The sequence below is a fragment of the Natrix helvetica genome, assembly GCF_964273705.1.
Source record: "Natrix helvetica genome assembly, chromosome: 2".
Classification (NCBI taxonomy): domain Eukaryota; kingdom Metazoa; phylum Chordata; class Lepidosauria; order Squamata; family Natricidae; genus Natrix; species Natrix helvetica.
In genome coordinates, this window is record NC_138552.1 from 156,028,337 (window position 1) to 156,047,827 (window position 19,491).

General features: G+C 37.9%; 1 protein-coding gene across 5 annotated transcripts in view; it reads right to left on the bottom strand.

Annotated features, from left to right (window-relative positions):
• Positions 1 to 19,491, bottom strand: part of SNTG2 (syntrophin gamma 2) — a 167,574-nt gene that overhangs the window by 138,177 nt on the left and 9,906 nt on the right. For all 5 annotated transcript variants that reach the window (XM_081944824.1, XM_081944823.1, XM_081944822.1 and 2 more), the window contains exons 2-3: positions 14,153 to 14,204; positions 14,017 to 14,074 (exon numbers count right to left, since the gene is read on the bottom strand). In XM_081944824.1, coding sequence (XP_081800950.1) covers positions 14,017 to 14,074; positions 14,153 to 14,204 — 110 coding nt within the window. The remainder of the gene's footprint in view (positions 1 to 14,016; positions 14,075 to 14,152; positions 14,205 to 19,491) is intronic.

Genomic DNA, 19,491 nt, shown 5'->3' on the forward strand with positions numbered 1-19,491 from the left:
TTATAAAAGAATCACAAATTACTTGAGAGACTTAAAAAAATTTATGCTGCTACAAAAGTGTTGATTTTGTGAAAGTTGGTGCTGAAATAACATCACAGTAATTCACTGAAAAAATAGTACCATTTCTAAGAAAATTATAAAAGCTTATTTTCATTAACAGAAGATTATCCTATAAGAACACAATTATGGTTTCTCATTAATGATAGATTTCATTAAAATATGGAGGAAGCATGATTCTTATTTTTAAATAGCACTGGTAATATAACAAAGTAGAAATTCTGCTTCATTTTTTCTTCCTGAAAATATGTCCATAGAATGTAACGATCAAAGGAGATCAGGTAGGAATTTAATTAAGTGTGAACTTGAATCCAGTCCACCAAAGTATTAGTTTAGCTCATAATTTGCTGCAAAATAAAATTAACGTGAATGCCAACTCATAGTGTACTGAAGAAGCATAAATTGCTGTACTACTTATTGGAAGGATAACACTCTTGTTTCATAGGCTTATGCTACTCCATATGAATATAAATGTCCATATGTTTTAAATATTTTTATTGAATATTTCTATAACTGGGAAGGGAATGAATTATTTAAAGCTAAGAACTTCATCAGTTCTTATCTGTGAAGGATAAGCGGGATATGTAAAAGTTTTAAGTAAAGGAAAAAAGTATATTGTGCTCAATCCACAGTGTACCAATAAATACCAATGCCTCCATTTCCAACAGGACCACAACTATGGAAAGCCTTTTAGGGAATGTTTGAGGGAATTTTTAAAAAATCAGGATTTTTTAAATATTTGCTTCTAAGTGTAGCTTAGTAATTGGCATTGTCTAGAGAACAAACTAGAGACAAAACTATATTGTACTATTATTTATTGATATGATTTATAAAGCCCACATTTTGCTCAAGTGAATCAGGACCATTTACAAGAATTAAAAACCACAGAAGCCCACAATGTATAACTCCTGAGGCCCAAGGACAAACTACATTTCCACTCACAAAAAGCACTCAACAAACAGCACACCTCATCCACCCACCTAAATGCCTGAGCAAACAGATCTTCAATGTCTCATAAAAGCTTAAAGAGTTGGGCATCTGAAGATCCAGGGTGATGGAGTAGGGGCTGACATTGGGAAGACATGACTGTGGAATCCAACAAGATGGTGTTATTTAGAAGGAATCCAGAGCATGCTTTATTAGTTCTGGTGGAGTAAAAGTTGAAACAATGGGAGAGAAGCAACCCCATACACAGTTTGGCTCTAGGCCATGGAGGGCTTTATAGGTTATAACAGCATCCTGAATTGCACATGGAAACTTACTGGGAGCCAGTGCAGCTCTTAGAGAAAAGTTTTATTATGGTACAAATAAACCTTTGCCAAAAGGTTGCCCATATTGCTGCATTCTGGATCAGCTGCTCCTTCTGAGTGTTCTTCAAAGCACAGCACATACAATAATCTCTTTTTTTTAACTCTCTGCACCTTTCCTTCTTTTGCCTTCTCTATATCCTAGAAGTGAGGAACAGACTTTGCAGTTCCAATTATCCTGGCCAGTGGTGAGGAAGGCTAAATATCTGGATTCTGTTTTCTAGCCTGTGTTGGATAGCAGAAAGGAAAACTCTTATAGAAACATCCGAATGCAAGGGTCACAGCTGGATCCCAAGTTCAGGAATAAATGGGGGGGGGGGAACGCTATTTCTATTGCTCAGTAACAAAACGAAGTGACTTTCTACTGACATCTTGCTTGCTACTGGGTTGAACAGCTGAAAAACATCTATTTGATTCTTTTCATTCACCAATTCCTTCCTTTCTATTTGGGCGAAATTTATCAGACAATGTAACATGATAGCTTTTAAAGGAGACCGGACACATTTCCAAAGACTAAGTATATCACATCTGCTAATTGGGTTGGCTTTATGAGACACTGGATTTTGCAAAGGTGCCTTGTTGGGCTAGAAAAATCTTTAGCCTGATTTAGCAGGACTCTTAACTTTTTACTTAATTTGTCTTAATGTCTAGGTTGTCCAACTCCCAGACAACTTGGATGGTTACCTGTTCAATTATGGCAGGGGAAAAAAATTACCTCAGAATTGTTACATCCACACTGAATAGCAAGTATCTAAATGTCTGAATGGTGTTTAACAATTAAGTATAATATTTCTATTTGATTGAAATGTTTAGCAGAGTTTCCACTATATCTTTTGAAATACTGGAGAGAATATGTTTCAGTACAGACTCTGGAGTTGCTTAACAAAAGGGACAGTTGATCTGTATGTGTAGATTACAGATGTAGATTATAGCTACAGATAATGTATCTATATGTATACATCCAGGATAAGAAACCTTTTATTTAAGATTTACATGACCAATCATTATGAATTGCTTTTATTTTGAGGGATTCTGTACTGTTTCAATTTGTGATTAGTGCCCTCTATAAAAAATATAGCTCTTTATTGTTCTTTTATTTTGATTTTCTGTATAAAGAAAAGTGAGACCTGAATATTTTTCCTTAACATTAAAAAAATGGAGAATTGCATATTAGGGGCCAAAATTATGGGCTGTTGATGGAGTGGATAGAAATAGGAGAAAATTATAATCCAAAAAACATTAGTAAGGTTTAAACCAACTATCTCGTAGAAAAATGACAACAACTGAACATATAATAAAAGCTAAACTGCATTGTCAGTAATGGTTAGCAATTTGCTGTTATCACTCTTGTAGTTAAAACGACTATGAATATTGTTGTAATGTTCTAATGTTAATGCTTAAGTATTTTGTAGTTAAAATGGCAAATAATAATAATAATAAAGATAAGCGAAGAGAGGAACTGAAGCTGTTACACCAAATCATGTAACTTTCAGCAGGCATATGCCATGAGGTAATAGAATAAAAGGCTCCTCTCTTAATCCCGAAGATATTATTGTTCTTTTATTATTTATTTATTCTTAACCCACCTTTATTATTTTTATAAATAACTCAAGGTTATTCAGTTATCCACCAACACAATTTCCTCCTCCTATTTTCTCCACCACAACAACCCTGGGAGGAGATCTGGGTTATAAGAGAGAGTGAATGGCCCAAGGTCACCCTGCTGGCTTTAATGACTAAGGCGGGACTTGAACTCACAGTTTCTTGCTTTCTAGCCTGGTGACTTTTTTTTTCTTTTTGCTCGGAGGGTGGTTTTAAGCTTTCCGAAGGCTTCAGGGAAGCCTCCGGATGGTCCCTAAAGCCTCCGGAGGGCCTCCGGGGGGGCAGGGGAGGCTCTTTTTGCCCTCCCAGGCTCCTATAAAGCCTCTGGAGCCTGGGGAGAGCGAAAAAAGCATGTAAAAATGGGGTTTGCGCGTTGTGCGCATATGCACACTGGGGGGGGTCGCGCGTTGCATTATGGGTTCGGCACGCCCACACACGACCTTCCCTGTGCTCCCCCCACTTGTGGCACGCGAGCCAAAAAAGGTTCGCCATCGCTGTACTAGACCAAACTGGCTTGCATTATCAATATACAGCAATACATTGAGTGATACAGATAGTCCTAACTTATTGATTGCTTCTTTTAAAGACTGTTGAAAGTTATGATGGTATAAAAAAACTCCTAGCAATCTTCACATTCATGACTGTCACATCATCACACAGTCACATTATCACCACGTATATGTTTCACAACTAGCTGCCAACAAGCAGAGTTAACAGAGTATACAGAAGGAAAATGCAAGTCGTAAGTGATGTTGTCAGGCTGCCATGATAATGTGATTTTTCACTTAGCAACTGTGCACAAACACAATTGCTGATCTCAATGGGTGAGAACTACTAGTAATTATTTCAGCAGAATCTTCCTGTAAGCTTTTTGTGATTATTTATATATTTATAAATAAGTTATTGTGCTCAATGGCACTTTAAAAATCCATCAAACAAGCTTTCATATCTGTAATACTTTTTTTAAAAAAATTCAGCATGAATAGCAAGACAAAAAAACAGAAGGTAAATTAGCCATCTAACTAATATATTCACAATATTTACCTCCTTCTCATGAATGACAAAACTAAACTATACTTTGGCTAGAAACAAATAATGGGAATAATACTGGCAGAGGATATATACTGTATTTTAGTTCCCACTGAATGTAAGAAGATGATCCAAACTTTACTTTCTTGTGTCTAAACTTTAATTTTAAGAAATGTATTTAACTACTGTTGTTTATACCCCAATGCCTCCATCTGTTTTGTAATGACACTTCCAGTCTAATAAGAAGCTTCCTAACAGCTTGTTTTTAGGGTCTCACTCTGAAATCCTAACATTTTAGACAGCAGTGAAAACTTTCTTAACTTGACAGGAATTGGTATGAGCGACAAAATTAACAATCCTCCTTCTCTTATTTTCCCAATTCCAATGTTTGTCTTTGGTCCAGTTCAGTACAAGCGACGGATACAAGGCTGAATCAGTGATATAAAGCTGTCGCAAGCAGTTCCTACCCTGCTAATCTTTTTGTGTTGGGAGAACTATTACTTTTACATCCAAATTAGGTCTACTGGAGGTTTGACACACTCATCTGGAGACATTAAAAATAATTTTAAAATTCTGCCACTGAATTTCAAGAGCATAATTTGGTGTGGGTTCAGAGATCACTAAAAATGAATACCTGGAACTGCAACTGTTAGGTGCACTCTGGTTTTCTGGAAAAGCCATTACACCATCAATAGAGCTCAGAAATGGGAGCATTAGATATGGAACATGGAGTAACATTATGTTTATGTCCATTCTTTGCTTTTATCTGTATGACTAAATCTGCCTTTGGAAGTGTGCCAGAGCAGCACTAATGAGGGAGATCCAGGATCTCTCCTAACCCCTTATATCACATCCCATCCAATTTTGGGCTATTCAAGTGAGACTAAAAGTGGGAATGAAGGTTTACCTGCGAGGAATACAGAGCGGCTTGTTCCACAGAAGCTATCATAGATTAATACAATGATGTTTCTCTTGTGATTTCTTACTACCTCTGGATAATGGAAAAACTCATGCTGCCAACCTGATCATTTTATTTTAAATGTACTTTATCTTGTAGCTATGTCCTGTTTTTCCCCAGATGGCACATCAATCAAAACATAGCTTCACAGATTTTATTTTCAGCCTCGCAGTTAGTGTATTAGTATGGTGCTCAAATATAAGCTTACTGTAGCGTGTGATAAAAGAGACTATTTGCAATACCAAAATATTAACCTGAAATAGCACTAAGGGAGAAAAGCAAGAAAGGATTAGGGATTAAAGTCCTTCAACTTAATAAACTCTGACCACACAATAGTGTACAAAGGACCTTCTAAATGATTTATAAACTCCTAAAGCAATTGCAGTTTATTAAAGCAATTGCAGTTTATTACACATCTTCCACTCTTCCATTAAGCAGTCCAGCAAGGCTTACAAAACTTCCCTGATCAAGACCACTGCCAAGGACAGACCTACGGTTTGGTTAAGGCCATAATGGACTCTAAAGCAATAACATATAAGTGACAGCAATCCCACTTTCTCCGCATACATAAGACCACCGTACTGTAGCTGATAAAAACCAGTTGTAATTCTCTCTCTCTCTCCCTCCCCCCTCTCTCTCACACACACCTTTTGAGACTCAAAAAAAGGCATGACTCCATTGCAACATCTTTAAGGTTTCTTTGTGTCCTACCCTATTTTAAACAAAGATGAAGTGAGGTTAATTTGAGGGAGTGGGTTGTCATGGTTCCCTCTTTCACAGGACTGTGTCATCTTTTCTGCATTTTGCCTTTTTGATGGCTTGCTCATTCCCCCTCTACATCCAAGGTCAACTCTACATACTGTTACACCAACTGCATCCCAAAGTTTTAATCAAAAAAAGAAATACAACCGTTAAGGGGAAATTAAACCCTCCCATTCTCATAGTGAAATATCTGCATTAATTGTCTGCTGTTTCCTTAACTAGATACCGAAGTTAGTTAAAGCGTTGACTAATAAGTTGTTTGATTATGAACTTATCTAAGATTTTCACAGAGATAGGACATATCTTTTGGGGGTTTGTTTTGCTTGCTGAGGCCCTTTTCTGGAACATGTGAACAAAATACTTTCTCTGGTCTTGCTTCCAAACTGCATGGTCCATAACTTCTTGGGAATTGTGATTTTCTTCACCTATCCTACTTTAAGATCAGCCATTCAAATAATTCATTATGAAAATAAAAATGGTAGTTGCTGCTGATATGCTTTCATAAAGCTCTCTCCAAATAATAATTTGTATTTAAATACCTTTATACAGCTTTTGGGTTAAAGCAAACCTTTTCAAGACAAGATGATAATCTTCTAGGTAGGCTGGGCAGGTTTTCTACTATATTTTCAAATGTAATGCCTCTAGAAATTATCCTAAAACTTTTTTTCAGTTTTTAAATAAATAAATAAATAAATAAATTTTATTTCTAGACCGCACCCTTTCCTTGGCAGGACTCGGGGCGGTGTACAGTCATGTTAAAACCATATACAAATACATAGACAGAAGCGTAGACGTAGACGTAGACATAGACTAAACGTAGACGTAGACATAGACGTAAACGGAGGAGGTAAGAAATATACTGTACAGTTCTTAATTAAAATACAAATACAATTAAAATTCCCTTAAAAAATTCCCCAATAAAATGTTTAAAATGTTTGCCAGGAGGTAAACATGCCTGTAAGTTACACCAACCATTCTATTTTCAGATGTTAAGAGTACTTTATAATTGCTTAAGAAGAACTTTTATTTCCTTTCTTTAAGCCTTAAACTTCATCTACTTTTTCACTATAGGAATTCATGGAACCAACCTTTTGATCTGATTTCTTTTTAGTTCACAACTCTATTATTCTAATAAAGTATTTGGTAGAAAGGAAATAAAAGTTCTTCTTAAGCAATTATAAAGTACTCTTAACATCTGAAAATAGAAAGGTTGGTGTAACTTACAGGCATGTTAACACTAGCGGTAACTGAACTGAATAACATGAAAGAATCTACTGAGTTTTATAAAAGGATAAATCTTCTGAATGGTTCACTGGAACTAGATGTCAACAAAAGAACTTAATATTTCTTGCTTTAAGACAATACAAAGAAGTCATGCAGTCAAGAGTGAAAGGAATGTGCACACAGCCAACAAATGGAATGCTCTTCTGTAGAATAATGTAGGTCAAAAATTATATTTTGGGATATTTAACAAGTGAAAACAATTGTATTTTTCTTTATCATCCCATGAATGTCGGTATTTTTGCTCTCGCTAAATATAGGTTTCTACTATAGCTCTTCCACAACTCTAGCTCACTAAGTAACTGCAATGCCCCATATACAGACACAATTATTGTTTTGTGTTATAAATATTTTTATAGGTGATTTGTCTGTTAATACACAAAAATTGAGGAAAGTTGATTTCGGTACAGTGTACTAACTGTACAGGCATTTGGGGATAGACCAAAATGTGGCATGTGAGTCAGAATTAGGAAATAAATGAAATGGAATGTAAATGAAATTCCAGTCATGAAGTTCCATCTGTTTTCCCGTGTTCTGCCTCTGATACTGCAGCTCCTATGCATCCGATTGTCTCCGCCTCTTCTGAATCTGATCAGAACTCATTCATTTACTGCTTCAGATAATGGCCATCTATGTTTGAACATAGACAAATCAATTTCTGTTATGTGTTAAACTCTATGAAAGTTTCTAGAAGAATATGGAATTTGCTATAGCTATTAAAGAAGAACTTTTAGTTTATGCGTGAGCCTTCAATTCAGTCTTGACTCCTGGCAAGCACCTAGACAAGTCTACACAGTTTTCCAGTGGTGGGATTCAAAAATTTTACTACCGGTTATGTGGGCGTGGTTTGGTGGGTGTGGCTTGATTTGGTGGACATGGCAGCAGAAGGATATTGCAAAATCCCCATTCCCTCCCAACTCCTGGGGGAAGGATACTGTAAAATATCCATTTCTACCCCACTCCAGGGCAAGGATACTGTAAAATCCCCATTCCCTCCCCACCCCACTAACCTGCTTTCCAGCTCCATTTTCCTGTGCAGAGCAACAGAAGTCCTAGCCAATCAGCTGGGACTTAGGAGGCAGCAAATAGATGAGGGTAGGGCCAGTCAGAGGTGGTATTTGCCAGTTCTCCGAACTACTCAAAATTTCCTCTACTGGTTCTCTAGAACCAGTCAGAACTTGCTGAATACCACCTCTGCAAGATTTCTCTGTAAGATTTTTGGAAATGGTTTGCGATGACTTCTTTCCTAACCCTGAGAGAGAATAAATAAATTCACTCAGCTGGCTCCATACCAAAAAGAGGTCTAGAACTCAGTTTCCTGGTTTCTAGCTTGCTGCCTTCACCACTAGATCAAATATTGAGTATATGTAGAATGATAGACATGAGCTCTGGTTTTAAGCACCCTTTGTATTTTTGTACAGAAATGGGAAATGTTTGGAGGATATTAGAATAGTAGTATCCTGTTTACATTTGCAGAAGTTTCTACAGTTTCTCTCTGTCCTCCTTACACTTTAACATTGTAGCCTGGACCATGTCCTAAATCAGTCTTTCACAACCAGTTTACCCTCCAGTTGTGTTGGAGTCACTTTTATAATTCTCAGTCAGGCAAAGATGGAAATTCTAAGTGCTGAACATTGTGGAGGGAGTAATAGCCTGGAAAATTATGCTCTCAGTTATAAATATGGACATTATTATACATTTGTTTTTACAGTATATTTTAATCCTCCTCTTAATACTGAGATATGTAATTGTTCATAAATTACATATCTCAGTAAATGTAATATGTATTTGAGTTCATATATTAAACAACATAAATGGGAATTGGTTCAAATGAAAACGTGAAACAATTTTACAAACTTGCTGTAATCATACTGTAATAACAAAATCCCACTCAAGTAGACTGAATAGACAATGTAAAGCTTTATGCAATCTTACTGAGTAAGCAATAAATTGACATTACTTTTTAACAAGACAGGCCACTTTTTCCAGCAGAAATTACACTGCTAAACAGCTAGTATTCATCTTATTCTCTCTCACATTTGACAGTAGAAATACTTTGGTGAATTAAACACATGATACTGGGTCAGCAAAGACTGTGGTTTTTCTTAATTGCATGACTTTTATGATAATCAGAAGCATAGCAATATTTAGAAGCATGTGATGTCTGTAAACCCACAGAAAAGCATCTGCTATATAGTTTACACTCATACAACATACACATACAAATAAATGTGCCAGCAATAAAATATCCCAAGCTTCTGCTTCATAACAAGCCTCTCTCAACATTTGAAGATTACTTCCAGCTAGCTTGATCAGGATGGATTGGAAGACTATGCAGACAACTCTTTTCCCCTCCTGAAATGTGTATTTGTTTATATCATATTGCTTACTTATTTACTTATTTACAGTACTTACTTACTTAGAAATAACTTAAGGCAGCAAACATACCTAATATTCCTTCCTCCTTCTATTTTCCCCACAACTTAGTGAGCTGAGTGAGAGTGAACCTAGCCAGCTTTTATGCTTTTAAGGTGGGATTAGAATTGAAAGTCTCCTGTTTTCTGGCCTAGTTCCTGAACCACAAGACTAAATTGGGGTGGCTTTTTTTGTTGTTGTTCTACTGTTACATTTCGCCATCATATTATATATCCTTCTTATATATTGTAAGTAGTATTTTCCTTTTTTCTCTTTGTTAAAGAAGACTACTTTTTTTTCCTCAGAAGCTATTTTTATGCCTTGTCTTAATATACATGATCGCTATGGATACAACATTAAAGGCAACAAAACGATGTAAAGAATCAGAAGAATTGTGATAAATTCTTGCCTCTATCCCTTGGGAAGTGGGTGAGTGAATTAGTTCTCACATCTAGAGAGCTTTGAGAAATCTCTTATGGAGCAGCAATATAAGTTATTGGATATGAAACCGCTGCTCATTTGCTCCCTCTATCTTCCCATACACATATACACCATATTCATACAGGAATACAGATAGTTACGCTGTCCCTCCTACTCAAGAGACACTGTGTTGTTCTCCATTCTTTCTCCCTTACTGCCACTAATGGTTGCAAATACAGGTAGTCCACGACTTACAACAGTTCATTTAATGACTACTTGAAGTTACAATGGGATTGGAAAAAAAAGTGACTTATGACTGTTTTTCCACACTTATTACCGTTGCAGCATCCCTGTGGGTCATGTGATCAGATTTCAGATGCTTGGAAAATGGTTCACATTTATGATGGTTGCAGTATCCTGGGATCATGTGATCACCTCCTGTGACCTTCCGACAAGCAAAGTCAATGGGGAAGCCAGATTCATTTAACAACCATGTAACTAACTTAACCATTTCAGTGAATCACTTAACAACTATGGCAAGAAAAGTAAAAAAAAAAGTGGGGTGAAACTCAACTAATGTTTCAGTTAACAACATAAATGTTGGGCTCAACTGTGGCCATAAATTGAGGACTACCTGTATACTGGGTGTTGCTGGGTCCATGTCATAAAGGAAGCTGGAAGATTAATATATACTGTATCTATTTCCTGCTGATCATTGTAGCAAGCAAACTGACTGTCAAATCAGCTGACTGTCAAAATCATATTTTCTGGATCTGACAGCTGATTTTTGGCATGTGACTAGAGGCCCAATAATGCAAAATAGAGACAGGGCACTGATCACAGGAAGCTCCACAACGTTTTAGAGTGGCCATCTTTGTTTGGGTAAATTGGTCATATCCTAAGGGAAACTTTAGAAGAGGGTAGAAATATAAATAGCACTCTACAAATTCATGAAAAGGCGTCACACAAAATATGACTGAAACCATTTTTCCATCTTTCCAGAATGCAGAACATAGAATAATGGATTTAAATTACAGGAAACCAAGAATTACAGATAGACCTCAACTTACAACAGTTCATTTAGTAACCAAAGTTACAACAGCATTGAAAAGAGTGACTTATGACCTTTTTTCACAGCTACAACCGTTGCAGCATCCCCATGATCATTTGATGAAAATTCAGATGCTTGGCAACTGGTTCATACTTATGATGGTTGCACCTTTTGCAACCTTCTGATAAGCAAAGTCAATGAGGAAGCCAGATTCACTTAACAACCAGGTTACTAACTTATCAGCTGCAGTGATTCACTTAACAACTGTGGGAAGAAAGATCGTAAAATGGGGTAAAACTCACATAACAAATGCCTCACTTAACAACAGAAATTTTGGGCTCAATTGTGGTTGTAAGTCGAGGACTACTGCATACATGTTAAGGAAAAAAAGTTCCTAACAATAGACAAGATACTGAAGGAGGTGCTGGATTCCCACATCACACTGGAGATGTTCAAGTAGAGGCTAAATAGTAATCTTTTGGATTGTATTTAATTTAGATTCCTACAGTGAAAAGGAGATTTGATTCACGGGCCTAAATGGCCTCTTTCACATTGTTAATTTGAAGTGCATAAGAACTGCAGCTAGAAAGCCTTGCCTTAGGTATGTTCCTACATACACTATATTGCCAAACTTGTAAATAGAAATCTGCTTACTAAAACTTGGGACATCATTGGAAAATGAACAAAGTGGAAAGAGTGGAAATCTAGAGCGTACAAAATAAGTTGGGGAGGGCAGTATCCAGGGATGCCACATTTTCAATTTAAAGATGTGCCTAGTTTGGTATATCATTCTCACGCAATATATGATTTTTTTCTTGTCTACATTCTTCTAGCATTCTAGCATTTATAGGTGGCTTGCTGAAAATTGAAATCTTCCATCCCAGTATGCCCTGATTAAGAATAATAAAATCCACTTTGCATCTTAGCAAAAGCAACCTTGCTTTTTCACAGGATGTTCAGAATAAAATCCTTGTGCAACATGTTCTTTATTTTTCCTTGTCAATCCGAATCTTTCAAAAATTGAACAAGGAAGGAAGATGCCCACAATTTAGGAAGATGTTAAAGCAATTGAAGAAGACTAAAGGAAATAAACGCAAATATAGATTGTCCTCAACAATACAACTTTATTTCTTAAGCAATCAGAAACCAATATGTCAGAATAATGTATTTATTTTCAATAAAAAAATCCTTTTTCTTTAAGCATCCTTCTGGGAATTTGCTATTCTTTAGGGACCACACTTATTGCTTTTTTTAAAGAAACTTATAGACAATTATTATTTTTATGCTTTCTTTATACTCTGAAATTTTGTCTGAAATTTGTTTTTTTTTCATTTAAGCTTTCTTCATTTGTGTTCATAATGGTAACTTTTGTGAGTGTTCTTACAATGTTCTAATCTTTTGGGGATTTTTCTCAAATACTCAAAAATGTTCATTCATTTTATAACATGAATGAACGAACAGAAAGATTATTTTTGTGGCCTTTGGAGGCCCTTTGACCAAAATTAATAAAAACTAAGAGCAGCGTTCTGCCATTTTGAGGTAGAAAAAGTATAGTGGATACCAGTGATGTGCAGTCAGGGGAGGCAGGGGAGGCAGAGCCTCACTGCTCTCATCATGAAAAGAAAAAAAATGTAAAAGGGAAAAGGCGAGTGCTGAGGTGAGGCTTTACAAAGCCTCTAAAAAAGGGAGGACTGTGACAACTTTGATCTTTGCAAGCGTGCAAGCAAAATACCCCAGGATCACGGTGAGGGGGACAGCAACTCCTTCCGCTGCGCTGCGGAGAAGAGCCACGCTGTGCAGGAGGCTCCTCAGCGCTAGCCTCAGATCAGCGCGAGCCGCGGTCCCCTTCATGTTGGCTCAGGAAGGAGGGGGAAGGGGACTGCAGCTCGTGCTGATCTGAGGCTAGCGCTGAGGAGCCTCCTGCACAGCGTGGCTCTTCTCCACAGCGCAGCAGAAGGAGTTGCTGTTCCCGCCACCGTGATCTTGGGGTATTTTGCTTACATGCTTGCAAAGATCAAAGTTGTCACAGTCCTCCCTTCATGATGATCATTTGATGACGTCAGTGCCTCACCAGCCATAAACCTCACCGCACGTCACTGGTGGATACTCCACAGTAGGCATAAATAGCCCACCTACTGAGAACTCCCTCCTCAGTCTCTGTATCTGATACAGTTTTAACTTTGCAACTTCTGAACTCCTAAAAAGCTTAGGCATTGCTGTTGGCTATTAAAAAGTTGATTTTGATTCTGATTACTATAAATGATAATTCTTTTTCCAAAGTTGATAATAACTACTTTGGGTAGATTCTATACACAACATATTCTCTAATTAATTGTATGTGGTTATTCCATGCAACTTCCTTGTGATACAGCTACAACCATCACTAAATTGCCCTCCTACTTCACAGGATTGTTTCAGAGTGAGAAGATGATAAGTTTCTACTATGTATTTAGAATTTGGAACATGTGTGTGTGCGGACGTACATGTATGCTTGCTTGTACAGTGAATGAAAACTGCAATTATCTATTCTGAAAATGAAACGGCATGCAGAGATATAAAGCATGTCCATTCATTTTTCAGGCAGCTTGTAAAATATATTTAAAAACCTCCTCCTATATATTAATATTCTGTTCAAGTCTAACAGTTTTAATACATTTCATTCATGCTCATTGGCTTTAAAATAAGTGGAAAAATAATTGAAGCTGTAATAGAATGTTGATCAATTTATACTAACAGAAAGTAACATATACAGGAATAAAGAGAGAAATGCAGATGGAACTCCTATTGAAAGTACTGAGACAATTATATTTGACTTTGTTTAATTGCCTATAAAATTGGGACTTTAAAGTCAATCTAGTTGGAATTTAGAAAACTGAGTATCTTGGAAGAGTAAAAAATACAGTGTCCGATGGAAGACATCAATAAAATGGGCCAAAAATAGATTTTTTTTTTCATTTTCAATTTCAAATCAGTAGAAATGGATACAGCAGAACTAAATAAATGAATAAGAAAACAAGTTAGATGGATGGACAAATTAAGTAATTTTTATCTTTAAAATATTTAATTTGTTGTAATATATATCAACATTTAATTGTTACATTTTCATTTACTGTGCAAATAAATAATTGCTTTACCTGCTTGGTCTTTAAGTATTTTTGATATAACAACAGGCACTTTGTGCTCGGCACCACCCTGAAAGAGATGATAAAAATAAAATTTCTTGTATGCACTATATGTTACAAAACAACATAATTATAAAATTATGCATACCTTTATACTTAAGCCCAAGCCACCAACTGGTTGTCTATGAAGTGTAACGGTTCTGTGCTTTAAAAAATGGTAGAAAAAATAAATTTAGGTGAAAATACAATATTAAATGTATGCTTAAGAATGTATTAATATACTTTGGTTTATGCAAATACTTGATCTAGAAAGTCAAAAGAAGAAAAATATGGCATTTAATCAATACTAGTCTCAGTACACCCAAAAAGTTTTCTGGGTTATTGATTGGTCAAAGGTTATAGTGTGGTGGTATGCAAGCTCGATTGGAGATTCTAACTTGAGCATGGTTGCTGTAAAAGTGGACTTTGGGTATGCTACGTATTACCAAAGCACCCAAAACTGGTGCAGGTATGATTATGGTCAATAATCCAATCTATTCTTCCTATATCTTACTATAAAAAAAAGTATGTGAAACCCTATGTTGACCAAAATCATGAATTTTTTTGGGGAACAATCATAGCTTATGGTTTAAAAATTGCTTTTTGATTTTATTGTACTTATAATGTTTATGCAGTGGTGTGAGCCAATTGTTAAATTTTGGGGAATTCTGCAAACCAATTGACAGCAAAGCTGAACTACTGAACAATGCCTAATGGGTTGATCACCTGCTCTGGGACTAGCAACATGGCAACAGCAATGAAGTTGGCAAACATTTACCAGTGAGCCACTCATTTTATTAAGTTGTTGTGAGCCATCCACAGTCATCTTTCTAAACATGGGTGGCCATACACATCTTTTTAAATACATAAATGGATAATTGTGATGTAAGAGAAGTAAATGACAAAGAGTAACAGACTAAAAGGAAAGGAAGAAAAATATATACAATGAATATGTGTGTGTGTGTGTGTGTGTGTGTGTGTGTGTGTGTAATGAATAAATGGTGGAAGGAAGTAACAGATCTGAATGAAAGGGATCTGATTTTGCAGAATGGAGTTAAAAAATAACGGCAAAAAAGCAAAACAGTGAAAGCAAATTGTCAGAGAGAAAAATTAAAGGATTCGACAGAAAGTATGCTTATGAAAGTAGGAATTCATGTATTTGTGAGAGTTTTCTATTATGCTCCAGTAAATGGCAAAAATGAAAGAATCAGGGATGAGGTTTTTGTAAAAAGAAGAAAGGGAACAGGTGGCTTGAATAGATGGGAAATGAAAGGGGTGGGGTGGACAAGACAAGAGAACATGGACAAAGATATCTGGCTATTCAGAAACCGAAAAATGAAAGGGAATGTTAACTTTCAGTAATTATCTGCTTAGAAACATGTGTTTAAACATAAAATGTCTCTATGCATATGGATGGAGAAGGAAAACACAGAAAAGCATAGCCAATTTAATTGCTTATAATGAAAAACTGAGGAAAATTAGTGAAATTAATATTGTCCAAACATGCATGTTCCCTTCTTAGGTTTGTACCACTATTGAAAATCCCAAGACTCTGCTGCTTGCACTAACTCTGCAACTTGAAAAATGATCCTTTCTCTTGCTGGATTTTTACTAGCAACAAGTATTACCTGTGACACCCCAAATTGTCCACCCTTCTCTCTAAAGCCAAGAGGTTATTCTTGATACCCTCCCCTTCCAGCTTCCTTGTTCAAGAGGAAAGTGGCTGGGTTATCTGACCACCTTTATTTCAACTGCTGCTGCCAAGTCTACTAGCAAATCTGTTCTCATCCATAATTGGATTGTGGATGAAAGAGCAGACCTGATTTGCATCACCAAACCTGAGTGGGCGAAGAGGGGAAGCCAACATTGTGATTGGTTCACTTGATGAGATCCTCAAAGAAAGAGATGGGTTATTTCAAGAAAAAAGGCAGTGTATGAATTGATGTACACACTTGGTGGAATCAAGAATAGTTTCTAAGGACAGAAAAGTATGGAGAAGTACAGTGAATAATGGTAGAAATTAATTTTACTTTTTTTCCCTTTCTGATGCTATTATTCTTTATTTTTGCTTATTATTTCTTACTTATTTGCATTTGTGTCATGTTTCTCCAAAAAAAGAATAGCTATTCTAGCTATGTGTACGTGCTAAAGGGAAAGAATTATATTCTATGTTCAGTGCTTGAACTATAGAATGTTTTATAAGAGAAAGTGCTGTTCAAGTACTTGTCTACTGAAGCTTTTTTGATGCTCCATTGAGAGTTCAAACCGTTTCTCTATTCACAAAGTTGAATGGGAGCTTAATATATCATTCAGAGACATTAAATATGATATGCCAAGCACATGTCTCATTAAAAAAGAGCTGTGATACAAATACTATAGTAATACAGATGCATGAATTTGAATAATACATTTTTTCTTAAATATTTTTCTTGGCCTTTAAACTGTTGCAAAATTAAAAATGCAGATATTGTTTTCAACGAAAGCTCATACTTGATTCTTTCTGCTTGCAATCCTTTACACATTGGATTTATTTTTTTAGTCTAGATCAGCGATGGCGAACCTTTTTTGGCTCGCGTGCCACAAGTGGTGGGAGCGCGGGGGGGGGGTCGTGTGCGGGCGTGCCGCACCCATAATGCAACGCGCCCCCAGTGCGCATGCGCGCACAACACGCGCATTTTTGCATGATTTTTCGCCTTCCCCAGGCTCCAGAGGCTTTATAGGAGCCTGGGGAGGGCGAAAAGAGCCTCCCCCGCCCCCCCGGAGGCTTCAGGGAACGTCCGGAGGCTTCCCTGAAGCCTTCGGAACACTTAAAACCTCCCCGCCCCCCCCCGGAGGCTTCAGGGAACATCCGGAGGCTTCCCTGAAGCCTTCGGAACACTTAAAACCTCCCCGCCCCCCCCGGAGGCTTCAGGGAACGTCCGGAGGCTTCCCTGAAGCCTTCGGAACACTTAAAACCAACCTCCGAGCAACCCGGACTTCCGCAACTCGGCTACCTGCCGCCTTTCCCCTCCTTTGTCTCCCAGCCGGGGCGGCCCGCCGGCAAGTTACGACTATTGTCGCCGCTGCTGCCGCCGTTCACAGGACCAGCCTCTCACCCTCTTCCTCCAGTCGGCAGGCTCCGACTCGTTCGCTGCCTGCCGGGCCCCGGGGCCGCGTTCGAGCGTTCCGTGAAGCCTCCGGGGGGGGGCGGGGAGGCTCTTTTCGCCCTCCCCAGGCTCCTATAAAGCCTCTGGAGCCTGGGGAAGGCGAAAAAATCATGCAAAGCCCTCTTCGCTTTCCCCACCCCCGCCCCCTTTCGCCTTAATCCTTGCGATGGCGCGGCTAGAGGAGGAGGAGGAGGAGGCGGGGGCGGCGCGGCTGAAGCCTGATGGACTTCACTTCGGCCGAGCCCGTCCTAGCGGCGGTGGCGGCGGCAGTGATGTGAAGGCCGGGCGCAAGGACGCCGAGCCTGAGGCGCCGCGCGGTGGAGGCGATCCGGGCCCTGGCGATGGAGACGCACGTCTCGTGCCTGTTCAGGGACCGTCCCGAGGCTTCCCTGAAGCCTTCAGAGTGCTTAAAACGACCATCCGAGCAACCCGGAAGTCCGGGTTGCTCGGAGGTTGGTTTTAAGTGTTCCGAAGGCTTCAGGGAAGCCTCGGGACGTTCCCTGAAGCCTCCGGGGGGCGGGGGAGGCTCTTTTCTCCCTCCCCACGCTCCAGAGGCTTTATAGGAGCCTGGGGAAGGCGAAAAATAGCTTTTAAAAAGGTGAACTCAGCTGGCCAGCGCGCGCATGCGCGCTGGCCAGCTGACAGGGCAGCGCCTCGCGTGCCCTGACATATGGCTCTGCGTGCCACTTGTGGCACGCATGCCATAGGTTCACCATCACGGGTCTAGATCAATCTTCTACCACTTCCAGTTGATTATTCTCCCTGTGAACTGGTGTTCCTTTCATTTAATCCATTCCTTATGGCTAATTTCTTAGTATTTTTTGAAGAAAGTACATGTGATAAAAAAAAATCTTTATAAACTGTTCCCATGCAATCTAGTTCATATGTAATAGCACCTTGCATTTTGACACTTTATTCTTGCTGTTTTCTTGAAATTTGATATAATAATACAAGATGAAATGACTCATTTTATTAATTGACATTAAATATCATATAATTTGGCAACATACGGAGTCCAGTTCTGCCCACAATGCCATTTTCATCACTAAGAACAGACACTGTTGGATAGATCAAGATTGTTTTTAATACTGTATGTGAGAACTTTCTTAGAAGTTCCCCAAGGATGGGCTCCAGCAGGAGTCTGAAAGCTTGGACGATTAAACCTCTTGGCCCAGTGACTGATACAGGTTGGATCCTGCAACATTATCCTGGGGCATATATTTGTTTTTAGCACTGTTCTTATTGTACTTATTTGTGCTTTTTAGAAGTTTGTTTCCAAGGAACTTCCATAAGTCTAACTAATTATATAGATACTTGTGCCAAGTTCATACAATGTTATATAGGCGACGTTGCATTCATATAACTAGTCATTGCGTTCTTCCCTTATGCGTGTCCTCAAATGGGTAGAATTGATTTGTTGGATGTGATGGCTACAAAGGGCAATAGGCAGAAACTTTGAACATTGAAACAACATTGTAGCCCATCTCGTTGCATATGAAAAGCAATTGAAAAGATTCCGCTTAGAAAAAAATGCTTTAAATTTTAAATAACATTTTGATTTTGTATTGACAAAGCAAGGACCACTTTGCATAATCAGTTTCGTACCCTGTATTCACTTATAAAACAAGAAACATATGGATATAATTATGTTCTCTTGGATCATAGTCAACCTCTCTTCCAACATCAGGCTCCTATGAAATCAGTGAATTTTAAAGCAAAAACCTCTATAAATCTCTGGTATATACAAACATTTGGAGACTGCCCCTTGCCGTCACAGAGTGACTCTCAACAACCTACAATTAAAACATTTTAAATAATTTTGTTGTAGATTTAGAGCAAGCCAATTGTTCCTTTTTTTACAATGAATAATGATTTTTATAATTAAGGAAACATTTTGAATGCTGTTAAATACCTTATTTTTCAATTTGCGTGTTCCTTGACCAGTGTGCTTTGATTGGTGTTTCCTAATTTTTTTTATCTCAGAACTCCCTCCCACTTTCAAGAATTACAGAGGACCCCACAAATTTTTCATCTGCTTTGGTTATACAGTATTTGTCGATATTTACCATATAAAATATTAAAACTGATGCACTCAGTGCTTCTACTGCTTCTCATGATTATTTGATGGGATTTTAATACGGTATTATTTTTCAACATAGGCTTATTATTTTTGACTTCAAGGAACCCTGAAAAGATCTTGGGGAACCCCAGAGAGCTAAGATCACAATTTTAAAAATCCCCACTACTTCTGACTATTCAGCTATAGACTGGAACCATAATGGATAAAGTTGGGTTATCAGTT